The sequence below is a fragment of the Miniopterus schreibersii genome (assembly GCF_964146895.1).
Source record: "Miniopterus schreibersii genome assembly, chromosome: 4".
Taxonomy (NCBI): domain Eukaryota; kingdom Metazoa; phylum Chordata; class Mammalia; order Chiroptera; family Miniopteridae; genus Miniopterus; species Miniopterus schreibersii.
The window spans coordinates 76,803,672-76,815,852 of record NC_138105.1 but is presented as its reverse complement, the minus strand read 5'-3'; the positions used below and the strand labels follow the sequence as shown (position 1 = coordinate 76,815,852).

Below are 12,181 nucleotides of genomic sequence, written 5' to 3'. Positions count from 1 at the left end.
ACTCTGATCAGTACATATGCTGTAGTGGGAGTGAATTTTTTTCTTAAGAGTAGCTTTTGGTGGATCCTAAGGAAGGCGATGATGAAAACTTTGGGTTCCTGGATAGAGAAAGAATGGGTCTGCTCTTGGTACAGGGTTCTAGATGCTAGGATCATAAAGTAAGGAAAACACTGTGTGTTTCTGCTTCTAAATTTCCCAGTTCATATGTGGAAGGTGACACGCTCTCGTGCCCTGAGAACCTCAGCGGAGTCTGGCCCACATCACCCTTTCATGGCCCCCGCCCTCGCCCACCACAGGGCTTCCCACTGATCACAGTTACCTGTGTGTGTTTGTTTGACCTTCCCCACCAGGGCCCATGTCTCTGTTATCCATCAGGGTATCCCTAGCACCTGACAGAATGCATTGCACTTAATAGATGTTCTTTAAATATTTATGGGATGAATAAATATAGTCGAGAAAAATAAATAAAAGGCCTGAATTCTAGGAGTCTGAATTGTAGCTGTCCTTATGTGAATCGCATCCCTCTCTTGACTTCACTCTCTTCATGTATAACATGAAATAATGGGCCTGAATCATGTCCTGCCCTTCTGTGACTATGTGGAGTTTTCCCAGATCCAAACGTGGAGTCTGAGGCTGATGGTATTAGAAGACTCTTTCACTGGGCACCTTTGATGGGAGGGCCTGCAGGTGAAGAGCAGTGTAGCTTTGACGACATCTGCAAACTTGTACTCCCGGACCTCCAGCCTGTACCAGAGTGAGAGTCAGGATCTAGGGCTCACACTGACAGGTCTCGGGGGCACAGCTGAGCCATCTTCCTGAGGCCATGGCTTATATTCCTCAGCAAACACCATTTCCCTTTCAGTGGAATGCCGGTTAAGAGCACAGGCCCAGGAGCTTGGCTGCTCTTAGGGGTGTGACCTTGCACGGGTCACTTCACCTCTGTCCCCATGACCTCCGCAGTACAGTGAAGGCCATGGGTACACCTGCCTCCTGGCTGAGTTGGAGGTGAAGACGGTCCCAGAAGCCTGCATCAAGCGTTCCATGAACGTAGCCGGTTTTATTTCTCAGAGCGCCTCGGCCCAGAGGCTCGACGAGGCGGCCAGGGAGTGGTACCACTTTCATGGGAGAGAAGGAAGGAGAAGCCTCTCGCCCATCCCTCTTTTGGGCTCTCAGATATCACTTTCTTCACTGGCCATGTGCCTGAGAGCCACTGCAGAGGCCCCTTTTTACAGATGGGGAGAGTCAGCCATGGAAGTGTAGTCACTTTCTTCACCTCACCTGACATGTAGGTGGCAGAATTAGGTCCAGGACTCACTCCCATTTGGTTTAAATATTGCTGGCATTGGGGAAATCTGATAACTAATCAGGAATTTAGAGTCTTGCCGGAGTCAGCAGTATAATATTTGTGTTTGGTACATCCCAGTGCACAGAGCGTGGATATGTGATGTTTCTTGATCTACCCTGGAGCTAGCAGGTGGTAGGACCTGTGAGGAAACCAGGCCTGTGACCATGGAGGTGACTTGCTCGGGCCTTGCCTCAGAACTGCTAAGTGGCAGAGACAGAGCTGAAGTCCATAACCACCCTTTGCCTCTGCCCCCCACTGCCTCCCTGGTGAATGTCAGTCACATGTTGAGCAATTTTCCTGTCCCAGGAGGGAGGGTGAGAAGAGGGAGCCCAGCTTAGTGCCCCACTCCCTGTGGTGGAAGAACGGAGCCGCAATCCGCTGGTACTTGCCTGGCTGGCACATCTGAGAGGGGAGTCTCTCACCCTAAGTCAGACACTTAATTAATTTGGGAACACAGGGGTACTGTGTCGTTAATGACCTGCCGGTGCCTGTGTGAACTGGACGGTGTTGTTTCTGTAGGCTAGGGGAGGGTGTGGAGGGAGTGTCGGGAGGCTGGCAGATTTTTTCCAATGTGTTGTCATTTCTCTGATGATTGAGTTAGTTATCTCTCTCATTACAGGTGGAGAGAGACTTTGAGAGGGAGTATGGAAAACTGCAGCAGTGAGTGTCACACCCCAAAAGGATGGGGGCTGGGATTGGAGAAGGACAAGAGCCTTCTGCCAGGACTCACTCCCCGCATGGTTTTGTCTGCTCACCCGTTAGTAGGCTGCTCCTCTGCTTGTCACCACCCCGGGAGCCGAGAGCAGCTCAGTTCACCACCTGCCAGAAGGTCTCCCCTAACTGATGGCTTGGTGGCAGTCATTAACTCATAGCCTTTGGGTGCTTGACCTTATGCAGAGCTTATAGTGGCCCTTCAATCAGTGGGAAAAAGTTCCCACAGAGAAGGGTCCCTTCTCCTCCTGGTGGGCATCCAGAGTACCCAAGTTGGGCCTCCCTTAGGTAGATGGGAAGAAAGGGGACAATTGGCAAAGCCAGTTGGCGATGCCAGGTACCAGGCCCGTGCCCCTGCCTTGCAGGCTGGAAGAGCAGACCAGGAGGCTGCAAAAGGACTTGAAGAAGAGCACAGATGCTGACCTGGGTAGGTAGCATGTTCCCTGAGCTGGACTGGGTGGGGCACAGGTGATGCCCTCCTCCCTCAGTCACCTTAGGGCTGGCTTTGAAGTAAGTGCCCAACTTACTTCATGTAGATGTCCAACAGATGTCCCTGAGAAGTGGCCTGAGGTCAGGCTTCACTGAGCAGAGCCCCACTCACCCCTTTCCAGGGCACAGCAGCCACCACCGCAGCCAGGTGCAGTGCTGGCTCCTGCGGTCTGTGCCTCAGAGCCTCAGGCCAGTATGATCCAGAGAATGTGGGCACGTCTGAGCATGACAGCCCTCACTCCTGGCCCCTAGCGTCTCCAAACTATGCGTGCAGCAAGCCAAGGGTCTGCTTTTGGAGACCGTCTGTTATTTGTTTTGAAGTTAGTTCTGAGTTACCTGGATGGCATCTTTCTTTATCACTCCCTACTGCCTTTCCAGCCAGGGCTGTGACCTGTTGCTTCCTTTCTTATTACTGTGTGTCACTGAAACCAGGGGTTGCCTAGCTACACCCAACCTGGCCTTCTTTTGTCAATAAAGTTTTATCGGAACACAGCCACGCCCATTCTTCAGGTATTGTCTGTGGAAAAGTTGAATAGTTGCAACAGAAACCATATGGCCCTCCAAGCCTAAAATCTGGACTCACTGGCTCTTTACAGTAAGTCTGCTGCCCTGGTGTAGCATGCTATGTTACCCTTGTTCTCCAGCCACACTGCACCTCCTGGCTACCTAGAGGGGCTTCTGAAACACATAGTCCTGGATTCCAGACTTACATACCAGATTAGAATCTTTGCAGCTAGAAATCTGCATTTCTTACAGCTTCCCACCCAGGTGATTCTTTTATAACCCAGAGTTTAGAACACTGTCATTGCAACAGGTAAAACTGCCCCAAAGAATTATCCAGAACAGCATCAGATGGTCAGGAATGAGCATTGTGCAGTAAGGACTAGTGTCTACGTTCTGTGATACTTTGTAGTTTGTAGTTTAGGTGTAGGTCATCTGGGTGCAGGCCCCTGGACTGAGGGAGACGGGGAGCCCTGACGACAAGGCTTGGAAGCCTGTCCCTTCACAAGTTCCCTCAACTCTGACTTCTTACAGCCATGTCCAAATCTGCGGTGAAGATATCCTTGGACTTGCTCTCCAATCCCCTCTGTGAACAAGACCAGGATTTTCTGAACATGGTGACAGCCCTGGACACAGCCATGAAACGGATGGACGCCTTCAACCAGGAGAAGGTGACTGGGGTCTGGGTCTCCTCTTCCCGTAACTTCCGTCTGGAGGAGCACCTGCATGGCGTCCTTAACAGGGCCCAGGCTCCTCTCTGGGTGCCCTCAACCCTCTGAGGCCTGTATGCCCAAGCCCTGCGAACTCTTTCTGGTGGACCTGCTCTCGGTGGCTCCCACAAGCTCACATCACTCACAGGAGGCCATGAGGGAGACGCAGGTTAGCTCTGCCTGACCAGCCTTCTCTCTGAGCAAGGCCATTAGCGACCTTGGCAGACAGCAGCTGGCAGGATAAGAACTTAACAGGGACAAGGACACTGTTCCTTGTTGCCCTTCAGGTTTCCTGGTCACCACCTTTGCCCTGCCCCAGCTGCAGTTAGGGGTGCCCACCCTGCCTGTCCTACTCTGGTCCTCTCCCTGCCGGGTTCCTGGGGTACCCCTGACAGGTCCCCTTCCTCTTCTCAGGAACTGGAGCCTCCCCCTTTAGGAAGAGTCTGGCTTCCCCCTGGTTTTGATGTCATTGGGTTTTTCTTCTGACAGGTGAACCAGATTCAAAAGACCGTGGTCGAACCCTTGAAAAAGTGAGTAAAGGTCATCTGGGGACTAGCTCAGGGCACTCATGGGAAAGGCAGGTCAGCTGGTCACCTGGGGACTGACTGTCACTTCAAGCAGCCTGTCCTTAGACATGAGGTGGACAGGAAATTGATGGGGTTGCCAGCTACATGGTCTGTGGTCCTAGGGTTGACAGAGTGCCGGCCACTGCCCTGATGCTCAGTGACAGCAGGGCGCGTGTGATCCTCCACAGCAGCTGGCCACTGCTCTGGGGGTCGTTTTGCCATTTTCCCTTTGTTCCTGTTGGAGGACCAGTGGGACCAGAGCTTGCTGAATTAAGCTAGCAGAGATCTTGGCCAGCCCTCAGCGGAGATGAGCAAGGCCTTTCATCTCTCCCAGCCGGATTGGAGAGCAGCTGCCTGCAGCAGTCGGCTTTTGAAATGTGGGGGTGGCTGCACATGGGGAAGGGCGCAGCCATGGGTTCCCGCCTGGGAAGGTCCCCTAACTCATGACCTGTCAGGGTCAGAAATTCTTCTGTGAGACTCCTCTTCTGTCAGGCAGACTCTGGTCAGTGATCAGACAGGCCTATTCCCTGGGTCCCCTAAGGGGGTGGGCATTGCCTTGAAGCTCCCGAATCACTTCATCTTCTTCCCTGGCCTCTCCCAGGCAGCCTCTGACCTAGAAAGGCTCGGCTCCAGCCCGGCAGCTGCACTTTATTACCTCTCTGTGGTGGTCCCTGGCAGTTGCCACACCAGGGCCGGGTAATGAGGCTCTGCTAATTACCATTAGGCTGGATCATGGCCCAGAGGGAGATGAGAGAGCAGGTTTTGATCCTCTGGCCCCTGGTGCTGGGGTTGTTGAGCTCCTCGCTCCCTGCTCAGGTCCAAGGGGTGGGGTTCAGAAAAGCTCTTTCTAAGTCGGGCTCTCTGAGGCTCAGCCATGGTAGGGAGGCTGAATCTGGTGAGAGAAGGGATTTTTCCCTGCACCGCTGCTCCTTCCCTGGGCCCCTGGGCCCTAAACCTTGCTCAGCCCCAGGTCACAGGGTCACATGAGCAGCTGGTGCTGAGGAGGCCAGTGGCTCAGGCATCAGATGAGATGGACTTCCATTGCTCATAGCCTGCTGACCAGTCTCTAGGACCAAGGGTTCAGAGCTGGTTGGGAAGGAGCAAGGGCAGAGCAGACCCTGCCCATGGGGGTCTCAGGGGCTGCCATGGAGACTGCCATGGGCACCCACGGCTGGCAGAACTAGGCAGGGGACACCAGCTCAGAGAACGGGGGACGGACTCCTGTCTCGATTTCACAACCAACGAGGCGGCCTTGAAATCTGATGCTTGGCTACTGGAGCCAAGTGGAGAGAAATCCCGGCTGCTTCCCACCACCCTAGCAGCCCACCACCTGCCAGGAAGGTGGGTGAGTGGCAGAGGGGGCGGGCACCATCTCCGCAGCAGATCCGCTGACCTCTGCGTGAGCCCCTGGCCTGCCTGGCTACCCAGGCTGGCTTCTGTGCCTCTCAGCCGACATGCGATCTCCCCCGACCACATAAAACCAGCACTGCCTGTTGCCTCCTCTTGCCAGGAGAGAGGCTCCCAGGGACCCCAGCACTGGAAACAGGAAACTGCAGCTTTCCTGTCCTCTGATGAAGAACGTTGCCACATGGCCACCCCACCGCCCCCAGCCTTCCCCTAGGGGCTCGGCCTCTAATCCCTAGTCCCTGGGCCACACTCACATGGTCGGATGGGGATGCTTTCAATTTCCCTTTCCTGGTGGGTGGAAGATCCCGGCTGTGTGGGCACAGATTGAGGAATGGCAGGCATTCCCCACCAGGGCCGGCTGCTCCCAGCCCACCTCCCAGCCGGCCTCTTTCTGCCTCCCTCTTCCCCTCCTCCCTCTCTCACTGCCTCTTCACCCCAAGCTTACCCAGGGGAGACACTTTGCTGTCAAACCTTAGGACAGGCGAGAAACCAGCAGTCACCATGGGCAGAGCTTCAGTCAGTGCCTGGTGTAGGCCCTGCCCCGTTCTCCCATCTTTGAGGATAGACATATCCTAGGAGCTCATGATCTAGTGCAGACACCTTGATAACATTCTCAAGGAAATGACGACTATAACACCTGCCAAGGTGGTGCGGCAGGGTGGAGTAGGGGACTGGCTAGACGGACAGTCCCAGCCTGCCCCACCCAGCCGGTCACCTTGGCCAGGTCCTGCTCCTCTGAGTCTGTTTTCCCACCTGAACTCTTGGAATGTCATAGCCAGTGCTCAGCAGGGGAGGGAAGTGTCAGTGGACTGAAGTGTCAAGTTGATCCTTGTGTGCAGGGCTGAGAATCTCCTGGGGCCCTGACACAGGGACTTATATTCCACCTCACCACTGACCCTCCCTTGATCTGAAGGTGGAGGAAAGCAGTAAAGCACCCCACATGGAGAAGGGGGTCCTGCCACCAGATGAGCTCCTCTCCTCACACAGCATCATGCTATTTATACGCCCAACACGTGGGGGTGGCCAAGTCCATTCTGCTGCCTCTGAGTAGAAAATGGGGAGGTAGGGCCTCAGTAAGCAGTAACCCAGAACCAGGATTGCAGAGTCCCACGACTCTTTTTGTCAGCCACTCAGAATATACTGTCTGATCTTTCCTGTCTGACCTTAGTTTCCTCACTTTACTGTGAGAAGCGTGACACCCGCCCTTACCCCTCAAGAGTCCCAAAGCCAGCACCCAAAGCCACCTGGGTGGTGAGTGATTAGCGATCCATATACAGTGAACTAAGTCACCTGAGCCTCGTGTGGCGTTCTGGTGTGACTGAGGGGTGCTACTTTGGGAGGCAGAGTTATCATGGTAAAGAAAACCACTTCGTCCTCACAGAGGACAGGTGGTCTTGCTTCCAGAAGGCTGAAGGTAGCATCCTGAGGACACAGCCACTGCGGTTGCCTGGCATTGCGTGGAAACCTGAAACCACTGGATTCACACCTTACTCACCCCTGGACAGCAGAGGCCCAGGCACTGGGGCCACCCAAGCAGCAGATCGCTTCTAATGAGAGAATCAGGGTGACTGCTGGTGGCCCCTTTTCCAGTTGGGGTGGACGGGGAGGTGGCATGGTGGCTTCTCAGGCCCAACTGCACCTGCTCCCCCTCAGCTGCTGCTCACACTCCTCCCAGGAAGGAACAGGCTGTCCTAGCAACTGAGGCCCCCATCATAGCAGCCGCCTGTGGCAAAGGCAGTAAATCCAGCTCCTCCCAATGGTCTCACCTGTTCAGACCTCCTCCCGGGGACCCTTGGTCCTGGAGGTGGCTGGTTGCCCCAGCCAGTTTGCTTGGCACCAAATAGGTGTACATTTTCTGCCTGGCAAGTCAGTCACTTAAAAATATTAATTTGATTAATGTGTGAAGGGGCATGTGACTGAGGCTTCAGAGACGTTTGCATGGTCTTATCCACGTCCTCATTTCCAGTTAGAAGTGGAGCCCATTACAGACACCTGTTAAGTTAGAAGACTTCGTTTTAGTCACCTTTCTCGGAGATAAACCCTTCGTTTCATCAGAATCTACTGCCTGGGTCTAAAGCTTTGTCTGGGGCATTTAATGCTTTGGTCAAGTTTATATTCTCTGGCAAGTGTATATCCATTACTCTTATGTCACATATATCTTGATTTGTTGAGGCTTTTAAAAACCAAATTCATGGTCATGTCCCTTTGAGAGGCAGACTTGGAGATCACTCTTCATATGGCATCTGAACTACCAAAAGACCCATGAGCTCAGACGCCCTCCTGGCCTGGGCACGGTGCAAGGCAGGAGTCAGAAGCTGCCCCATCCCCATCTTTCGTCTCTGGGTTGCTCCAGGAGGAACTGACTCTTCCCCTGGTCCTGGGTCGCCTACTCCAGGCTTCTCAAACCTGAAGACCTGCCACACTGTCGTTGTCCTCGGTTGTGTGGCCAGATCTCCACTGGCTGCGTGGTAGCACCTCCTGCCTCGTGTTCTCCTGTCCTGTTCCAGAAACCCTACTGGCAGGCTCGTCCAGACTCAGTTGAGTCGAGGGACATGCAGCATCCCTGCCTGGGATGAGTCCTGCCTTCATCAGTCTCAAGATATCATTGACCTTCCCAGTTAGAGGTGACACTAGTCACAAAGATATGCCCACCAGGGCCAAAAATGCGGAGGCGTCTGCTGCTGCTCTTTCTGAGTGGCCCACGGCCCTGAGTCACTGTGAGGTAGAAGAGCCCCTGAGTCATTACCTCAGACATCTGGCTGGACAGTTTGGCCATTTCAGTGGTAGAGCCAGAGGATTCCTGCTTTCCCTATGCTCAGCTAGTCGGATAGGCCAAGAGTCGGGGGGGGGAGGGATTGGTTTGTTTTGGGGGAGCTTGTTAGAAATTTCTTTATTAAAAGTGGGTGGTTTATTATTAAAGGATCGTGGATATAGGATATTGTACCATTTTCTGGTGTGAACATACTGCTGGGACATGTATCCACCTTATGAAATGATCACCAGGGGTAGGTTTTGATTGCAATTCTGTCCCCTGCTGGTGGCATCTGGGATGTTAAGGAGGTGCCAGACAGGACTGGGACGTGTGAATTCTCTTCTGGACCATCACTACCCAACTGTGGCCTTGGCATGTCGTGTCTTCTCTCTGGCCTCAGTTTCTTTCATTTTTTAAAAAGATGATGTTGGCCAGATGACTGACAAGGAGTCTTCAGCGCTGCCTGCTCCATTACAGGTCTCTGTAGCGTGGGACAGGGCCCCTGAGTGCCTGGGGAGGGGCAGTGGCCACATAAGTGGCATCGTGGATTCATGACCCATGTGTCTTGCTCAGACCAGTGGCGTGAACCTTAACCCTGTGTTCTTTCCCTGGGCCTGACCCTAAGACAGGTTCTCCGTAGCGTGAGCTCCACAGGGGCCAAGGCCTCATCTGTCTCGTTCACAGCAGAACCCCCAAGACCTAGAATAGGAACTGGCACTTAGTAGGTACTCAGTATGTGTTCCTGAGTGAACAATCAGCTGCCAGCTCTCAGCTTCAACCCGACTTGTTTCAGCAGGTTTGGAAGTGTCTTCCCGAGCCTCAACATGGCAGTGAAACGGCGGGAGCAGGCCTTGCAGGACTACAAGAGGCTTCAGGCCAAGGTGGAGAAATACGAGGAGAAGGAGAAGACGGGGCCAGTGCTGGCCAAACTCCACCAGGTACCCAGGAGAGGGGTGGAAGGTAGACAGCGGGCCAGGTGGCACACATGGCAAGCTCCTCCTTTACCTGGGGACCAACTCAGGGCTGTAGGGCCAAGACACCAGGTGTTTTGATAGCCCCCCCACAGACACACACACCATACCCCAGCAGGAATGCTGGATGAGCCAGTGAGAGCTTCACAGCCAGGGTCTTGTTCCCAGGCCCGAGAAGAGCTTCGGCCTGTGCGGGATGACTTCGAGGCCAAGAACAGGCAGCTCCTGGACGAGATGCCACGGTTCTACAACAGCCGACTCGACTACTTCCAGCCCAGCTTTGAGTCCCTGATCAGAGCACAGGTGAGGCTGCTCCCATGTGCCCTGAACGCTGGCCCAACACCTTCCCTCGGGAGACATGGGCTTTGTGGACACATCTCATGCCAGCCCCCACTCCCCACACCGGAGTCTTACCCATTCTCCGCTAAGACAGCAGCCAGCCACCCTGCCGCCGGACGGCACTGCCCTGAGGGAAGGAAGCCAGGGGCCTCCGGCTTTGCTGGAGTCTGTTTTGGCTCCTGCATTGCTCTTTGGTTAATCCCAGCCTAGGACGAGGTTCCGTGTTTAACAGGTTTTCCCTCAAGTTCTTTCTCACATTTCACCACAAGCAACAAGAACGAGTGAGTCTGCACCATCAGCACCTCACTTCAATGGATGGGTTCTTGGCCTGGTGTGCTCAGGAAGTCATGGGGTGATGTCCCTTTTCTGAGGACCCAACACCTCCATCCCCACCCTAGTTACTCCTGTTCCTTTGGGAGGAGACCACAGAGCATCTTTACTTCTAGCAACCCCGGAGGGTCCTGAACCCTGGCGAGAGCCGTGCTCAGGGGCCCTGGGCCATGGTGCACCTGCCAGCAGGAAGGGCAGGCTGGGTGGAGGTGGAGGTGCGCAGCGGTAGCACTGGAGCCAGGCAGTTAGAGGGTCGCACAACCCTGCTACTCAAGGGTGTTAGGACTCCAAATGTGCGATGGGTGTAGCTGCTGCCCTCCTTGCCCCTTCACCGCCCATCCTTCAGGCCGTTTGCAGGGTTTAGTCCTCCTGTTTGTAAAAGACCAAAAGGTTGAGGTGCCAAAGCTAAGAGGTCTCCTTCACGTGGAGCCCCCAGCTGACTGCAGGTGCTCAGCATCTTTCCACCTGTCCCCACTGGTTAACAAAGCTAAAGGCTCAACACTCCCCACGTGCCTCCAGCCCACTTCTGCTCTTGGCCTGGGTATTTGGCGCCCTCCAGTGGACACTGTCATTCCTTGCAGAGTTCTCGATCACAGGCACCCAAAGAAAAACCTGGTTTTTACTTCGCCACCTGCCATCCTTGGAGAACACCAAACCCATGGGACTGACACTTGAGATCAGGAACCCTGAGCAGGATTGATGTGGGAGCTGGGACTTGTTAGCAACCATGTCCTTGGTCGCTAGGGGAAAACGCAGAAAGCTAGCAGGCACAAGGGAGTGGAGGCTCCCACACTTGCCCACAGAGCATTGCCCCTATAGGTGAGAGCTTCCTTCCAGCAGCTTCACCCTGGGCCTGGAGGGATGTGTTAAGGAGCCCTGTGTCTTCCCTCCTGCACGCCTTTCCTCCTGCGCCATCATCGCCCCTGTTCCCAGCCCCCCAGGCCCTGCAGACTGCCCTGCCTCCTCTGTCCTGTTGCTCAGGGAGGAAGCTCCAGGGTATGAGGCTTTGCCCAGGGTGGAGCAGTTTGGGAGCTCAGGATGCCCTGTCACTAAGCAGCGGGGTGGCCGGGGGTGTTGCTGCATCCTTGGCACCAGCCTCCCCCTCCCGAGGCTGTGCTGCCATTAGTCACTGGAGAAGTGAGCATTCCTAGTGACTCAGCTATGCAGTGCTGCTGGGGGGAAGGGGCATCCCCCATGATCCCCAGCACCAGCCTAGGCCCCTGTCCCCTGATGTGACAGCAGGATGTGAAGGCCTTGATTTAGCTCCACTCAAATCTAGCTGTGTGAGACATTTTCTTAGAAGCAGCTCAGCCGTGGCCCTGCCACCAAACCTACCACTAGGCCTGGTTGCCAATAGCAGCACTCCAAATTTCTCTAGTAGTAGAGTTCCTTTTCCCCAGACAACTTGGAGCTGGAAATGATAAAATTTAGGGGTTTGAATAGTGTGGTACACTTTCATGGAAATAAGCGCTTTCATTTGTCACGAGGTGGAGACTGAGGCAAAAATGGCTCCTGTCCCCCTCCCCTGGAAAAGCTGGTCCTGGGCCTGCTCAGGCCCTGGGTCTAAGCTGCCCTTAGCCATTTATCTGAGAATTGCTGATGGGCCCCCATTCTTCTCATTCCTGTAGGCCTCTCCCATCCCATTCTGGGGCCTACTTAGAAGGAAACGTGGAAATGGCCTGGCCTGGCCTCTGGGCTGTGCACATTAGGCATGATTATCAATGAGATGAGTTGGGAACAGAAGGCTAAGAAGGTGTCACCATTCTCACCTCCTAAAGACCAATTCTCAGGGCTTTGGGAGCCTACCGTGCCCTCTCCCCATGAACAAAAGCCTTTGGCTTCTCCTAGCTTCTATGAAGCAGTGAGCCCCTAGTCACAGTGCCTCAGTCCGTGGTCTCCCCTGGACCTGCCAGGGTCCTCCCACTCCCCCCAGCCCCGGCCTTGGACTATGCTGTCTTCCTCCACCACCCAGCACACACACACACACCCTGTGCTGGTTGGAGAGAAGGGCACAGCCCCACCTCCACCTCCCGCCTAAGGGTCTGTTGCTTCCCTCGCCC

At 54.6% G+C, this 12,181-nt stretch overlaps 1 protein-coding gene across 1 annotated transcript in view; it reads left to right on the top strand.

Annotated features, from left to right (window-relative positions):
• Positions 1-12,181, top strand: part of BIN3 (bridging integrator 3) — a 39,918-nt gene that overhangs the window by 26,398 nt on the left and 1,339 nt on the right. Inside the window, exons 3-8 of the mRNA XM_081136232.1 lie at positions 1,965-2,005; positions 2,422-2,483; positions 3,581-3,717; positions 4,246-4,286; positions 9,278-9,419; positions 9,621-9,755. Of these exons, the coding sequence (XP_080992358.1) occupies positions 1,965-2,005; positions 2,422-2,483; positions 3,581-3,717; positions 4,246-4,286; positions 9,278-9,419; positions 9,621-9,755 (558 nt within the window). The remainder of the gene's footprint in view (positions 1-1,964; positions 2,006-2,421; positions 2,484-3,580; positions 3,718-4,245; positions 4,287-9,277; positions 9,420-9,620; positions 9,756-12,181) is intronic.